Source organism: Chinchilla lanigera, unplaced genomic scaffold (genome assembly GCF_000276665.1).
Source record: "Chinchilla lanigera isolate Chin_1 unplaced genomic scaffold, ChiLan1.0 scaffold00059, whole genome shotgun sequence".
In the NCBI taxonomy this organism is placed as follows: domain Eukaryota; kingdom Metazoa; phylum Chordata; class Mammalia; order Rodentia; family Chinchillidae; genus Chinchilla; species Chinchilla lanigera.
In genome coordinates this window covers 10,910,863-10,927,732 of record NW_004955460.1, presented here as the reverse complement: position 1 = coordinate 10,927,732, position 16,870 = coordinate 10,910,863, and the positions used below count along the sequence as shown (strand labels likewise).

General features: G+C 48.9%; 2 protein-coding genes across 6 annotated transcripts in view; both read right to left on the bottom strand.

Moving 5' to 3' along the window:
• The window catches only part of Mmd2 (monocyte to macrophage differentiation-associated 2), a 59,870-nt gene that overhangs the window by 5,035 nt on the left and 37,965 nt on the right, over positions 1–16,870 (bottom strand). For 3 of the 5 annotated variants that reach the window (XM_005397850.2, XM_013521249.1, XM_013521250.1), the window contains exons 7-8: positions 16,012–16,169; positions 12,479–15,222 (exon numbers count right to left, since the gene is read on the bottom strand). The exons of 1 other annotated variant lie outside the window; for it this stretch is intronic. In XM_005397850.2, coding sequence (XP_005397907.1) covers positions 15,138–15,222; positions 16,012–16,169 — 243 coding nt within the window. In that variant the 3' untranslated portion in view covers positions 12,479–15,137. Of the gene's footprint in view, positions 1–12,478; positions 15,223–16,011; positions 16,170–16,870 lie in introns of those variants that run through there. One more of the 5 variants, XM_013521251.1, reaches the window with a different exon arrangement.
• The window catches only part of Radil (Ras association and DIL domains), an 83,426-nt gene that overhangs the window by 62,637 nt on the left and 3,919 nt on the right, over positions 1–16,870 (bottom strand). The gene's annotated exons all lie outside the window — the stretch shown is intronic.

Here is a 16,870-nt window from a genome sequence, read left to right as displayed (position 1 = left end):
ACGAGGGAGAAAGAGAGAAGGGCCAGAGATATAGCTCAGCACCACAAGCGCCTGCCTCGCAAGCACAAGGTCCTGAGTTAGATTCCCGCTACCAAAAAAAAAAAAAAAAAGACAAATCATATGGTCACTCACTGGTTCTAAACCTGCAAAACAGGGCCAGGTCAGCTCTAGAGCTTTGGTCTAACTGCCCTCCCTTGGAACTTGTTTTCTTTAAAAAACAAAACTAAACCACAGGCCTGTAATCCCAGCACTTTGGGAGGCTAAGAAAGGAGGATCACAAGTTCAAATCCCGCTGGGCAAGCAACTTAGTGATATCCTGCCTCAAAACAGAAAAGATGCTGGGAGTGAGAAGGGCCTGGGTTCAATCCCTAGTACCGAAAACATAAATAAGCAACTCCTGTCCTTAGCACTTAGGCTGGAGTTTACTTGCTTTTCACAGCCAGGGCCCTTCCCTACCCTACTACAGCTGCTAGTCTAGACCTGGAGCATCACATGGCCTCCAATTCCAAAATCAGAATTCAACCCTGGGACACATCCTGCATTCATAGCTACTGGGGGGTGTAATACTTTACAGTAATGACCTCATTTATATTCGAGGTGGGGGGAAAGAGGGACAGACCTATGGGCACCACCTACACTATGCCAGGCCCTTTGCTAGGGCCTTGAATGTTCACATCAGCACTATGAAGCACATGTTACTCTTGATTCAGATGAGGAAACAGAGGCTCAGAGAAGTCAGATTGTTGACAATGGAACCAAGACTTGGCTTATGTGAGATAATACTGCCATGAATCTTTACAGGAATCTCGTAAATGCCCACTTCCCTGCTCACCTGGGCTGGGAGCCTGTAGCCAGAAGATACACTGCAATACAAAGATTGATCAAAAAATACGTGAGTGTTTAAATAAAGATTTGCTACAGTAAAAGGCATATTGTCACATAATCCCTCTCAAAATCCTTTACCTCGCTTCAAACACACTTAGCCCATCATTCTTGCCACTTTCTGCAGCAGTTCTGCAAGTCTTCTTTCATGTCTTTACAAGGTGCAATCAAAGCTACAGTAAATGTTGGTGCCAAGTACCACCCAAGGGAAAGGCAGGCTCGTAAAAACACAACAGTGAGGGCTGGGGATTTAGCTCAGCAGCACAGTGCCTGCCTGGCAAGCACAAGGTTGTGAGTTTGATTCCCAGTACTAGAAAAAAAAAAAAAAAAAAAAAAACACAACAGTGAGCCCTCATGCATTTTATTCACCAAATCTGGCACTGTGTGACTTCTGCCTCTTCCCCAAGGTCAAAATGACTGGTACATAGCAAACTTTTAAATTGATTCAAGACATTGAGGCAATCAGGACAGTGCAAAACACTCATGAAATAGGGCATCCAGAGCTGCATCTGAACATAGCAAGAATGACAGAATAAATGTATTCAAAGTGATAGGGAGAGTTTTGCAAGGAATTTGTGCCAATGTGTTTTTACTGTGATAAAAAATTCAAACACACACGTTTTGATCACACCTCATCCTTCAATCCTGCTTCACATGAATGACCATCATCTTGAAAAGGCAATTACCAGAGCTAGGCCGGGGATATAGTTCAGTGACACAGCACTTGCCTGGCAAGTGCGAGGTCATGAGTTCAATTCCTGGTATCAAAAAAAAGAAAAAAAAAAAAGGCAATTACCAGAGCTAGAAGGAGAGCCTAGGTTTTCCTCCTGAGGTCTCCTTCACCATGACCAGGCCCATCTCCCAGGATCCCTGAACCCCTCTTTGCCAGAATTTGACAAACTAGAGCCAGGAGGACAAATCTGCAGTGCTAATTTTGTCAATAAAGTTTTATTGGTACATAGTTTCACTCTTTTGTTTCCATATTGTCCAACTTTTTTCATACAACAGAGAGACTACAATCCAAAGACCTAAAACATGATTACCTAGCCCTTTGCTAAAATTTGGGGTGAAGAGCTTGGTCCAGGTAGAGCTCTTCTTGCTACTTCCCCAAAAAAGAAGTGTGAGAGCCCAAGTGTAATCCAATGTCCAACCTTATTGATGTGGAACCAAAGCCAAGAGGGGTCCATGGTTTTATCCAAGTTCACAAAAATTAGTTAATAACAGATTACTTCTGTTCTTTGAAATTCTGTTCAACAAGATGTGCAAAGTGTCAGTGAGGATGTGGAGAAGTCACAACCCTCTCACACTGTGGTGGGGATGTTTGGAAAACTGGCAAAACACAGAGTCCCCATAGGAGCCGGCAATTCACTCCTAGGACGAGTCCCAAGAGAAATGAAGACAGGGTTCCACACAAAAGCTGCTCCAGGAACATTCACAGCAGCATTCCTCACACTATCCAAGAAGTAGAAATGACCATATGCCCATCAATGGCAAATGAATGCACAAAGATGTGACATGAGTACAATGGGACACGATTCAGCCACGAAAAGTAATCAAGCACTGATAAGCACTGTGACACAGACGGGTCCTGAAAATGTGCTGCGCCAAGTGAGCCGGCACAAAAGGATGAATGTTGTATGATTCCTTTCATGTAAAGATTTAGGATAGGCTCATGTGTAGAAACAAAGCAGTAAGCAGTTCCTTGGAGCTGCACAGAAGATGTGGGATGAAAGAGTAGTGTCCGGGGAGTTCAGAGTTTCTCTAGGGTTAATAAAAATGTCCTGAAATTGTCTGTGATAGCTGTACAGTTCTGTAAATACACTAAAACCCCAGAATTGTATAGTAGTGAGTAATTAATGTACAGTACATAGTATGCAAATTACATCTCAATAAAGATTAATTTCATTTTCTTTGTTTTTTTGAGACAGGGTTTCACCACGTAGTTCAGACTGGAGCCAGGAAGCAATGCTCAAAGTAAGAACCAGAGCTCCTCTGAAAAGTACCACAGCCATCCTCAGCAACAGTGAGGTCCCAAGCTCCTCCGATGATCAGGACAGCCAAGTTCCCATCAGGAAGCCAATGGGACAAGCTTCTCCAGGAGACTGAGCAGTGCACCATCTTCCCCTCTGGAGCCATGAAACGATGCTCAAAGTGAGGACCAGAGCTCCCCCAAAGTGAACTGTAGCCATTCTCAATGACAACAAGGTCCCGAGTTCCTTTGACGATGAGAACAGCTGAGTTCATCAGGAAAACCAGCATGACAAGCTCCTCCAGGAAAACCAACAGTTCCCTATAGGTTCCCTAACATCTTCTAAACTTCTTCCTCTCCAGTTTGCCTCTTATGCTGCTGGAAACAATCCCCAGGTGAGCCTCCCACACCCAGCACTACTCTATTTCAGTTCAGCTGGGTGTTGTTACAAGTTGACCACCAGTTGTCAATCCACCACATGAGTCTACTTTCCCTCCCCTTGGACATGGAAGGAACTGTTTAGCTGTTTTCCCCACAGAAGACAGCAGAAATGATAATAGTGACTTCCAAGGTGGGATCATAAAGGTAATGTGTCTCTTGCCTGGCTCACTCTCTGCCTTGGGCCCTGCCCCCATGTTACAGGGAACCTCAGGCCAGAAGGGGAAGTCTCACGTGGGTCTATATTAAGCATGCCTTTTTATTCTGATAAAATAGTCTTTTCTGACATCTAGGGCTGCAGAAACCTAGAAGGACTCCCATGCCAGCTGGGAGCTAGCCAACTCCTGGACAGAGTAATGCTGTCCATTTTCCCAGAGACATGACAGTTATTAATCAAATAATCTCAATTCCTGAGAACTGCCACCATGACAGCTGCAAGTCGCCTATACCCAATGTCTTGCCATTTTCCCAGAGACATGACAGTTATTAATCAAATAATCTCAATTCCTGAGAACTGCCACCATGACAGCTGCAAGTCGCCTATACCCAATGTCTTGCCATTTTCCCAGAGACATGACAGTTATTAATCAAATAATCTCAATTCCTGAGAACTGCCACCATGACAGCTGCAAGTCGCCTATACCCAACCGAGGAGGTGTTTACTCTGAACTCAGGGCTTGAATCTGAACAAAACAGCAGAACTGAACTGTGACCAATCAGTAAGCTTAAATCAGAAGGCTTGAACTCAGACCAATTTCAGTCTATCAGCAAGCTCCAAATTTGAACCAATTAGCAGCCTTGAATTTGGACCAATCACAGGCCTGCTGCTGCTGCTATATAAGCAGTACTCTCTGCATGATCCTTCAGTTGGTGTAGGTCCAGAGGGCTTCTAGTGTGCTGAAGCATAGGCTCTGTCCAAATAAAGCCTCCCTGTAACGATCCTGTAATCATTCATGATTTATCTTTTGCATGGTGTGGTCTCTACTTGTATCCTATGTAGTGTGAGCAGAAAAGTTTTTTTTTTTAAAGAGCTGTAAACGTTAGGGAGTGCTATTCCTATAGAGCTCCAGAGACCAGTGGTAGAGACCAGCATTGACTGGCAGGGCTGGTTGGCGTTGACCAGTGGCAGTCAGCACTGGGAGAGACCAGGAACTGGCAGTGTTAGCCAGCATTGACGGTGGCTTATAGGGTACACTTATAGAATAGCAGACTTGTAGGCATATTATAACAAAAGTTAGAAGTCAGCTCATAGCCTGCGACTATGCTCGTGTTGCCTGTCATGTGGCTAGCCTTGACTGTCTAGGCCCAGCTGTTCCCCCTTAACAATGTGTGGGTCAAACTGACAGTGTCCGGTTTGTGTTTTTAAAATATGCAGTGACTCCAATTTGCTTCAAGGGCTTCAAGGCTGTCATGTCTGGGGGAAGACTGGCCCAGTCAAGGACACTTTCAACCCTACCTACTCTTCTCAGATCCCCTCCCTCGCAGAATATTCCTTCAGCTGCACTCATGCCTGACAATATATGACATGATTCTTGTGTTCCATGTAACCAGTCATGTAGTCCTGCTATCAGCTGTGTACTTCCCACTCGCAAACCGTATTTAAACTGAACTCAAACCTGACTCTAGGCTGGTGATTTGAACCTCTGGGTTCCCAAGCCCGCTAGTGTAATAAAAGTTGCCTTCTAACTCCTCGGTTCAAAGTCTTCCATTTACTTTGATATTGTTTTTTCCGCTGCAGCATCAGGGTCCAGAGCTGTAACCCTAAGGACTGAGGTTCATTTACACTCAAAGCCTGGAGCTGCTCTCAGCTGCACTTGGTGAGCTGTGACTTGTGCACATTCATACCATACATTTCCTCTAACAGGCTTTCACATTCCAGGTCAGCACCCCACCTCCTAATCATCCAGGGCTGGGTAGGAGCTCAAACAACCCCACACCCAGAGCTTGCTGGACCTTATACCTGCCTACCTCGCCTCACTTGTGCCTCTGCACAGAAACCACCAAGAGCTCCTGCCCACATTGTCTCTTCACTGCCTGTCTCCTGACTGACCCTGGGGCTTCCCTATGTGGCCCTCTGTCTGTGGCATCCTGTGCCCCCCTCATGGGATCTTTGAGTAACAAACTATGTTTTCAGTGCAATTGCCTCCTAACTTGTTAGTCACATCATATCTAGATGATAAAATCTGCATGTTAAAACAAGGTGTCTACTCTCCACAATAGGGCTGTATCCAGCTGCCTCCATGCACCAGGCGTGAGCAGCTGAGCCTGCAGGTGACTCCAACCTCCACTAACTGAGGCATGGAAGCCACATAGGACACTGATGACTACTGTTGCTTCAAGCCAGTGTATTTTAGGATACTTTGTTACACAGCAATAGATAGCTAATACAGAGTTTTTAATGTACTTTATATTTTTCTAAACATCCTAAATTTTCTACAATGAGCAGAGATTGCTCAATAAAAAGAATTGGAGAGTGTTATTTTTTAAAAAGTGAGGCAACATGAAATAATTCAGTAAGAGTGAGGCAACTTGAAATTTCCTTTATTTAAGCTCTTTTGATTCCCCTGGAAAGCATAATATGCACCGGGAAGGTTCTTTTTCTTCTTGTTGATATGAATGTTTATCAAACACTGTGCTCATACAAAATAGCAGCTCCACAAACAGAAAGGGTCCCACACCAGCAGGACATTTAAAAAGTCATGTGCCAATGCCACTCTCAAGCAGAGACTTCATGGGTCTATAAGAAGGAGGAACGAAGGCCCTCAGAGGTCCTGCTCTCCCTTCCCAAAAAAAAGCCTTAAAAAGCCACAGGGCTGGCCCCTGCCCACAGTGAAAGCCCCTAGGGAAACTGGAATGTAAACAGGGCTTCTGGGCAGGAAGCTGGCAGTCAGAATTTGCACCTGCCTAGAGACAAGGTAGCTCTTCCACAGTTGGGTCTGCTCTTTCCCAAATGGGCTCCATCTCTCCCACCTGCCCTCCCTACCCTGCCTGAGCCAGCCTGGCACATTCGCAGGCACACTGCCCAGCTGAGGTCTCCGTGACTGCCCAGCCCCAAGGCCCCACGGCATGTGCCGTTGCCAGGACAAGAGACCCCAGGACTTAGTCCTTGCTCCTCTTGGCAGAGTCAGGGTTCTGGGCAACCAGATTCTGGGGAGCCCTTGTTTTCTCTTCTCCCTGTCTGTCCCCCCATGGGGTGCACAGACTGACACAACACTGAGCCTTGACAGTCACGGCAAATAGGCACCAAGCACCCATGACCAACACCCATGGTTCCCCAGGCGCATCCCACCAAGAGCGGCTTCCAGAGTTCAGGATCAGACCCACCCAAGGGCCACAAAATCAGTGCAGTGGGCTGCAGCCAGCAACTTGAAAAAATGATACAGGATAGGGTGGGATGGGATGGAGCATCAAGATTACATTACAATTGGGTGGACTGAATGCTTATGTCTCCCCACGCTCTATGCTGAAACCCCAACCCCAAGGTCCTGGTATGAAGAGATGGGGTCTGTGGGAGGTGAATGGGCCATGGGGCTGCACCCTCATGAATGCAATTGGTGCCTTCCTTATATAGGAAGCCTGCAGGAGCCCCTTGGTGCATTCAGCCTTGAGGACACAGCGAGAGGCACCATCCAGGAACCATAGCGCAGCCCTCATCAGACACCAAACCCCCAGCACCTTGTTCCTGGGCTGGGCTTCCAGCCTCTGGAGCTGTGAGGCAGACATTTCAGGTGATGATAAGCCACCCGCTTGATGGCACTATTGTGACAGCAGCTCAAATGGGCCAAGACTAAGAGAGATTGGGACAGGACAGGCTGGACGGGGCAGGGCAGGAAAGCCCAGAGCCCATCACCCAGGCAAGTGTACTTCTGCGGCAGATGTGCACACTCAGTCACGGTTAGAGATGTGCTTCTTAGAGTGGGTCTTCATCAAAAAAGCCTGCGGAAGACTGACATACCCTCGGGGTAGGTGGGGCGACCGCTAACCCATGCAACCTGAAGCTGTCCCAGGTGCTGGGACTGGCAGTCTCAGGAGTACAGGAAATCCCTTCCCAGGCAGGCTACTGGCCAGCCCGGGGATGGGCCTCCCAGGCCCCCTATACTGCAGCGAGTGTGACAGTCAGAGTGGGGCCACCTTGAAGCCAGACGGGCATAAGAAAGTTATCAGGACAAGTTGAGGGATGTGTGGCTGCAAGGCCCTGTGTGCAGACCCTGTGGTACCAGTCAGGCTGCGCCTAGTCTAGAAAACCCAGGTCCTGTCCCAAAGGCCAGATGGATAAAGACAGTCACCTCCCTGGGCACAGACCCGTAATCTTGTTTCTTTAACCTGTTGCTTTATTGAGGTTTTGATGCCCCTTTTATCCTGTGGATGTCGGTGGGGTCAGCTGGCTACCAGGATAAGAATTCTGGGGGGCAGAGGCACATTGCTTCCCCCCTGCCCAGCTGAGCCCTCAGATGCAGGAAATTCCAGACCTCAAGGTTCCCCAGCTGCCAGGCCAGAAGCACTGGGCACGAAGGCACCTTGCCCACTAGGGATGGCACTGGCCCTCCTCAGCTCTCAGAGTTGGCCCAACAGGTGGGAGCTCTGCACCTCAGACCTTCTGCAGCTGGGGTGAGGCTGGCAGGGCCAGACGTGGCAGCGGGGAGACAGGGCTATGGTGGGACTTCAGGGAAACAGGTTTTATCACTGCCCAGTGCTAGCTCTCAAGGTGCAGAACAGCTGGGTGCCACAGCAAAGGAAGGGATGAGACACCAAGGACCATAAACTGAAGTCCAGGACTGCCCCACACCAGCATGGCCTGCAACACATCACTCACCTCTCCAAGCAGCCTCAGTTTCCCCATGGAAAGTGAGCTCGTCTTGCCAGGCCTTGAGGGTGAAATGCTATCTAAGAACACAGATGAGGCTACGGACAAGTTGCTAAGTGCACCTGTGACCTGCCAGGCTGACCTCACGGCTGCAGGCCATGCAGGCTGGGAGAGCAGCTCTCTGCGGCCCAAGGCTCTGATGTGGAGTGTGTGCCCGTTGCCATGGTGTGAGCCCCCCAGGACCAACTTCATCCTGCCAGGGCCCAGTGGCAGGTAGAGCTGCTGAGCATCTAACAGCTGATCTCCAGGCTGCTCTAACACGAAAAGAACAGCGAACCCCTTGGGACCTCTCCTGTCCCACCAGCAGTGAGGACAGGACACCATGTCCCCTTCATTTGTGAGATCTTCGTGGCTCTGACTGCGGGAGTGCCCCCTCTACACCCCACTCCTCTTCCAGATCACCTGCAGAGTGACACGTGGCTCTGCCCCCTCCACCCTCCTCCCCTTGTGCCTGAAGCCAGAGATGACCATCTTGCATCTCCAGAGAACCCCGATCTTGGGCAGCACCCAGGCAGCAGATCCAGGACACGCAGGCTCCCAGACATGGGGGCAGTGGCCACCGCAGGGAACACTCAGTCCAATAACAGGAGGCAAAATGGCAGCCATGTATGGGTGGCACACAGCACATGAGGCAACTTGGAAAAAACGCCATATATGGGGAGGGGCTTTAGCTCAGAAGGCCCCACCACAGATTGTATTTATTCTCTCACGTATGTATTCTGAATTACAAGAGTGGCTGGATAAATTGTGGCATGTCCACTTGGTGCAGATATTTACAATAATGTTTACAATAATATGGAATAATAATAATATGAAATAATATAGAAAAATATTTTAAAGGGAGGATCTCAAGGTATATACGGGGCTGAGCATGGTGGCACACACCTGTAATCCCAGCAGAATTCTGGGAGGCTGAAGCAGGAGGATTACAAGTTGGAGCTGAAGCTGGACAACTTAGAGAATTAGTGAGACCAAGTCTCAAATAAAAAACACAAAAAGGGATGAGGATGCAGCTCAGTACAAAGGTCTTGGGTTCAATTCCCAGTAACACACACACACACAGTGTATACTGGACTGAGAGTGTAGTTCACTGATAGAGCACTTGCTTAGCATGGGCGAGGCCCTGGGTTCTATCCTCAACACCACAAAACTAACAAAAAATCAAAACCAAAACTCATATTTGGTAAGTGACAAAAACATCAAAATCAAATATTATATGCAAAGAAGAAACATGAAAGAAGGAAAGAAAGAAAGAAGAGAGATAAAAAAGAAAATAAAGGAAAGAGAGAGAAAGAAACAAAGGAAGGAAGAAAGAAAAAGAAAGAAGAAAGAGACAGAGGAAAAAGAAAGTAAAGAGAAAGAAAGGAAGGAAGGAAGGAAGGAAGGAAGGAAGGAAGGAAGGAGGGAAGGAAGGAAGAAAGAAGAAGGAAGGAAGGAAGGAAGGAAAGAAGGAAGGAAGAGAAAAAAAAGACAACTACAACAGGTTAGGACTGCCTACATGGGGGAGGAAGGCTCTGGGTCATGTTTTTTTTTGTTTTGTTTTGTTTTTTTTTTTTGGTTTTTCTCCGGTACCGGGAACCGAACTCACGACCTTGCGCTTGCCAGGCAGGCGCTTTTTGCCACTGAGCTAAATCCCCAGCCCCTGGGTCATGTTTTACACTTTTCTTGGATTTTGTAAAATTCATGTAAACATATATTTTCATGAAAAACTCATCATATTCAAGAAAACAAATGCCCTTGCCAGGCACTGGGATAGACACTCCCTCAACCAGGACATGAGCTTTGATGCTGTCTGACACTTTGCAGAAACTTGCTCTGCAATCTCTCACTACTTTATCCAAGTCCCCAGCCCCCCAGCCCCATGCCCTGGCCTGTTCACCTCCTCAAAGCCGCACACACTGGCCATGGTGCCTCCCTGCTGCAGCCCCACCCCGTGAAGACTCCAGTCAGAAAACCTAGCTCAAGGTCCTCCCGGAAGCCCTCTGAGTCAGCTTCCCATGTTCAGGGCCTCCAGGAGTGGCGACCAGGCAGGCTCCAGGCAGACTGGGCTGTGAATGTGCCTCTACCTAACCCGGAATGCAAGGAGGCAGATGCATCTTCCCAACCTCAAAAGAGGAGAGGCACTTGGTCAAGACCAGCATGGTCCTGAGCACCTACTAAGTGCCAGGCTTTAGGTCCCCAGTGCCAACCCCCAAACACCCAGGCTCCACCCAGAGGCCTACATCCTGGGGCCTCCCTGACCTGCCACACCTCCAGGTCACACTAAAACGATCAAAAATGGCCAGAACGTGGGAATCCCTTTCCTCTCGTCCCTTCACTCCTGCACAGTAAAGCTTTTCAGCAGCTGCTGGATGCGCAATGCCAAAGCATACTGAATGCAAAGGCGACAGGAGGACCCTTTCGACAGGGGTCTTTGTGCAGCCAGACCATCGAGGGATTCACCGAGGTGTGCAGCAGTGCCGCTCCTCTCCCTGTGTTTATTTCCTCTGGAAAAATATCATTTTTTCTAATGGGAAAAAATGCATTCCTTATGCTACCATGTAATGGACTTGTTATCTTTCAATGAGTTGATAAGTATTTCCAAATGTTCTCAGCTATAATTTCTAGTACAATGCATGTGAATACACACAGCCCACCTAAACTGGGGCTCTTTAGTGTCTTTAATAACTTCCAGAGACCAGAAATGCCTGAGAGTCACAGAACCGTTCGTCCTGTCCAGCAGAACTTCAGCAATGAAAGGAAGGCCTGTGTCTACACTGTCCAAATATAGCCACCGTGTGGCTGTAACACTTAACATGCAGCAAGTGGGGCTTCGAGGATGGGGTCTGATTTATTTATTTATTTATTTTTGGTACCAGGAATTGAACTCTGACTTCGCACTTGCCAGGCAGGTGCTGTGCTGCTGAGCTGTATCCCCAGCCCCTAGGTTCTGATTTAGGTGTCATTTTAACCCAGAAATTTAAATAGCCAACTGCAGATGTTATAGTTTATGTCTGGATCTTCACCCAAAGCCTCATGCAGTCATGGGGTGGGCTTTTAGAGTTTATGATTGACCCATGATCCAACGCTGGGATTATGGGTGTGAGCGCTACACCTGCCCTGGGCCGGGTAGTTTTCCATATATAAGGGAGAGAAAGAGGCTGCTCGCTGCCACTTCTCCTCCCTTGTGCTCTTGTTGCTTTTGCTGTCTTCCACCGCCATGAACTGTTGCCCTCTGCCATGTGCCACTCTGCCTTGGAGCCAGCCAAGTATAGACTGAAACCTCCACAAGTTGTGAGCTAAATAAACCTTTCCTTCCTTAATTTTGGGTGTCAGGTATTTTGTCTCAGCAATGAGAGAAAAGTAACCAAGACAGCAGCTAATGGTACTATTTTGGAGAACAGATGATGTCTGGTGTCTCTCTGACCATCTGGGATTCTCTATTTTTATTCCTCTACAAGAGGTGACTTAAAGATACTGTGAATGTTTTAATTTAAAAAAAAAAAAACTGGGGCTGGGGATTTAGCTCAGCAGCACAGCACCTGCCTGGCAAGCGCAATGTTGTGAGTTCGATTCCTGGTACCAGAAAAAATTTTTTAAAAATAAAAAAAAACTGATTACAGTGAAGGAAAAATTTCCAGATGCATTAGGATATTTGAAACAAGGGGGAATATTTTGAGTGTTTTGAGGGAATTAATGTCAATATGTCTTTTAATATATAAATTTTCTGATGTAAACACACCATATTTTATGATCACCCCACCTGGATCAACCTTTTATGGCAATTTCTGTCAAATAAAAACATGACAGTGTGTCTTCATCCACTTTATTCTCTGGATCTAGCACTGTGTGATCTCTGGCTCTCCCAAAAAGTCAGGATGACCATGAAAGGGAAACATTTTGAGTCAGTGCAGGACATGGAGGCAGCCACAACAGTGCAACTTAAGACACACTCGAAAGAGGACTTCCAGAAATGCTGCTGAAAGGGGCAAGAACAATGGGATAAGTGCGTTCAAACTGAGGGGAGGGACTATTCTGAAGGGGATTCATGGTAACATATCTTTACTGTAATAAAACTGTAAGCAGTAACAGCATTTTTTGATAACCCCTGATCGGTTGCTTTGATCAGCAGTGTCTATGAGGGGCAGGAGCCAGCACCCTCTACTCTCCCCAGGGCTTTCTTCCGAAGCTGGGGCAGGGTCTGCCGTGCCCACCAGCTTGGGCTCTGTGCCACACTGGTAGCCAAGGAAATTGGTAATGCCACACATTCAATTTTTCTTTTTTTGAGACAAGGTCTTGTTATGTCGTCCAGGCTGGCCTCGAACTTACAGTGATCCCTCTGCCTCTGCCTTCCAAGTGTTGGGATTATAGGTGTGCACCACCACACCCGGCTACATCTAATTATTGTTTAATATTTTTAAGCTCAGCTCCCTCCTGCCACCCTGGCAGAGACTTAGGGACACTGAGTTTCCGTGGAAGCAGCAAAGGCGGACACTTGGGCGTTACATAATCCTAGCTACAAAGCTTCGCTCCGCTGGCTAGAAGCTGGGTGCCCTTGAGCAAGTCACCAACCCTGTGCTTTCATGTCCTTCCGTGTAAGATCAGCTAATGAGCCTCCCTAGCGGGGAAGCTGTGTCACTCACAGGAAGGGCTTGTAGGAAACTGTTCCCCCACAGAGACCAGGAGCTCCATGCAGGTGGGGCTCCCGCCTCCCCACCTTCCCTGTTCTTCCCTGCATGGCCTCGGGACTTCCTGGCTCTTTCTGGATCCCCATGTGCAATTCCTAGAGCCTGCATCTCCGCCTCCTGCTATACAATGGGCAAGTGCCTGCCTCCCAGCCCTGGGGGCTTTGGCTGCCCCCTTAGCACCAGCAGGATGAAACCAGAGTGGACACCATGAGCCTGCAGGCCCTCCTGTGACCACCGGGGCTTTGCACCTTCAGATCCAGACGCCTTTGATTCCCAGCCTGGCCCCCTCCTCCCCTCCACCCAGCGCTTTCCTTGGGTCCTTCCTGTGGGTCAGGTCCCCGAAGCCATGGGGATGTCCTGGCCACTCCCCACCTCCTCCTGCGTTGCCCTCCCTCCCCACCTGCCCTGGCAATGCCCATGAACTCGGGCCCCAGAGTCAAACTGGCCAGGCCACTGCTGGGGACCTTCCCAGCTTCTTGGGGTGCAACAATAGCCCCCCCTGGATCACCCTGGACACAACGGTCCCTGGATAGACAGAAAGCCAGTGTGCAGCTGAATTCCCCGAGCATGCTCTCTGCCTTTAGGTTGCTCCTGGGACAGAGTCCCCCATATCCCAAGGGACTGGCCTTGGGGAAGTTCCTCTTGCAGTGTCTGTGATGTACTGGGAAAGATCAGGGCCTGGGCTGCAGTCAAATCTGATTCTCAGAAACTCACTTCCTGATGATGCTAAGGAAGAGAAAGGTGTATGACAAGCATGTCTGGAGTTAGAGCTAATGGAGGAAATGTGACCAGGACTCTTCAGAGTGCCCGCTTGTGTCCACACCAGGCTGTCCACAATTGGAAATTTTGCCATGAGTGATTCTTTCCTTTGGCAAACACCCCTGTATTGGCTTATTTTCTGACTGGACAGTTATCAAAACTAATTAGGAGACCAGGCTGGCCATCATGCATTCTTATCCTGCTACATCTCTCCTTGACCCAGCAAGGTACTGCTTTATTATACCCATCTTACAGCTGAGGACACTGAGGCTCACAGAATTTAGGGAACTGACCCAAACTCTCACAAATGGGGCTTTCCAGATCTGATCCCAAGTCTAGCAAGACACAGTCCCTCCATCTAGGAGCTCATGCAGGTACCTGGGTGACACACAGGGTCCTGAGCTATGGTGAAGATGAGCACAGGGAGTGACATGAAGCAGCGAGGAGCGCTTAAATTAGAAGAAGGCTAGATGTTCCTCCGTGCTGATGTCTGAGCTGGGCTTTGAAGGATGAATAGGAGTTAGGTGGATGACAGATGAACATGTTCCCAGCAGAGAGACTGGCATCTCAAAGTGGGGCATGGAGGGGTCGGTAGCCCCAGGAAATGTGCCAGCAAGTGCCCAGGAGAAGGGGCACAAGGAGATGCAGGCATCACACCGAGGACCTTGGGAAGGCTGCAGCGCCATTAAAGCAATCAGTGTCCCAGGCACCCAGCTCTATTCCCAGGAACCAGCCTGCTCCCCACCAGCATCTTGATGCCACACTTCAGGAGGTTCCTACACAGAACCCAGGACCCCCACAAACCCCTTCCCGTCCTTACACCCAGGCAGAGGTCACGTCTCAGTGTCCCGGCCCCTGGCAGGAGCCAGCCTGTCCACAGCTTGCTCTTCTCTCAGCCTTCCAGCCTTGACCCCAGCCAGTGGGAAGCACCTGGTGAGCTCCACGGGGCCACCTGACCCAAGTCAGCTTCCAGGGGCTGGGCACACCTGTATAGATGCACACGTATACATATACACGTGTGTGAGCAGGTGGACCAGTCCAGTCCAAAGCAGCCCGTCTGACCAAGGGAGGTGACAAGGTGGTTTAATACTGGCTTGGACACACAGGGTCCCAGATGCTAGCGTCCTGGGCTACCCTGGAATGTACAAGTGAAGCATAGTAAGGCGCCCTATCTTGGCCTGTCCTCTTCCACCCTGCCTACTTGGGATTCATAGAATAAGAACCTTGAGATTTGAGACAGATTCCTCCTCCAGAGATTCCGAGATACCGGTTCAGATCCTGTCCAGGCGGCAGTGTGCGGACAGGCGGCCCAGCAGGGGGTGTGCTGTTGTACGACCAGGCCCTGCAGAGATCGAAGGACCAGGTCACTCTGCCAAGGCCTCCATACAGGCAAGTTTGACGCTTTGTCCCCCGGGCCCTTCGGAGTGGCCTCTGAGAGTCGCTGTTGGCAGCGAGTGAGAATCCAAGTGTTGGTGTCACGAGGCCTAAATGAGAAGCAAGTGGATGATTTGCCAGGATCTGCTTCCTCCACTGATGGCTGAACGGCTCTCATCATTTCTCAGAAGTTTCCAGGATGAGAAGAGATGGCTGAGCCCACAGTCAGAAAGGCCAGCTGCTCGCTCCTTTTCCGTGCTGAGAGGCAGCTAGGATGGAGCAGAGCATCTGGGCATGTGACTCCACCTCTCTGCTGCCCCCAATCTCCCCACCGCAGGAGCTCCCCGCAAAAAGGGGAGAAGAAGCAGAAGGTTTTAGTGTCAGAAGAGAAATGTGGTCCCCAATGTGGTGACTTTTAACTGCTCCCACTATGAAGCCATTTCAGGGCACACCAGGCAGGACAAGCCAGGAGGTTCCATCAGGATCTGCCCAGGGCACACTGTTGAAAAGTGTGACATCACCCACAGGTGGCAATTGATTGGTTCTGTCTTCCCTGGTCAAGGATATTCTTCATCCCCCACGTACAAGCTGGGTGGCTTTGCCTGAACAGGGACAATTCCCCAGTCAGGACTTTGGCAGCTGAGAGGGAGACCCTGGATACCAAGCTGCACAAAAACCACCAGACTCCTCACTAGAGCACCTCTTGGCCTGTCATTCCCAATATGCCCTTTTCTGAACGTATTAATGTTGGTTGTGTTAGAAAACACCTTTCTAAAGTAGAAACACATTACAGGGTTAATTTCTCCTCCGTGGAAATGGCTAAATCTTTCTTTCCCAATGGGCATTCAAGGGATGGTCTACCTGTCACCAGAAGGAACCTGAGACCCATCAAAAAATCTACCCAGGGAAGAGAAGACAGGCCTCAGCACTGTGCTCTGGGATAGAGTTTGCAGATTGCTTCCCATGATGCTTTGCTCCAAAAGCCCAAATGACCTGTGGCCTCTGGGCCACTTCATTTGGACACCTTGGTCTGCAGGGTGCTGGGCAAGTAGAGGTACCTCCAGATGGCATAGTAGTGAGTACCAGCACCAAATGCCACAAAGAGATGCCAGATGGCATGGGCAAAAGGGATTCTGCCGTCGCTCTTGAAGAACACCATGCCCAAGCAATAGAAGACCCCTCCGGTCATCAGCTCCCAGATGCCTTCGGTGTTGGGCTGTCAGTAAGGACAAGTGGAGGGCACAAGTCAGAGGAGCAGCCAGCTACTCTACCATTACCCAAGCTAGAAGACACATAGATGGCGAGCCAGCCCAGAGTCCCTGAGGGGAGTCTCAACACTGCGATGTCTTCAAGTCTCCCCATATTATTTCTCAAATGTACCACGTTTCCATCAAAATTCCAATGGACACTTCTATGGTGTTTATCTTTTCTAAACTGTAATCCACCCAAGGAACTGAAAGCAGCACCCTGAACAGGCATCTGCACACCCACAGCAACAGTATTCACAGTAGCCAAGCAGTAGAAGCAACCCAAGCATCCACCAGTGTGGATGAGTGTGGAAGCCAAGATGGTATATGCATGCAAGGGGATAGTGCTCGGCCTTGGAAAGGAAGGTTATTTCGATGCATGCTACAATGTCGATGAAACTTGAAGACACGATGCTCGGTGAAATAAACCAATCATACAGAGGATAAATATGCAAAAGTCCATTTCTATGAAGTTCCCACAGTGATAGAAAGTAGAACAAGGGTTGGCAGGGGCTGGGGAGCAGAAGAGGAGTTGTTCCTTAATGGGTATGGAGCTTCAGAATGAAAAATGTTCGGTGGGTGGGTTGTGGAGTTGGTTGTATGGCATTGTGGGAATATATTTCATGCTCTGGATTATATACTGAAAATGGTTAAAATGGTGGAGATATAT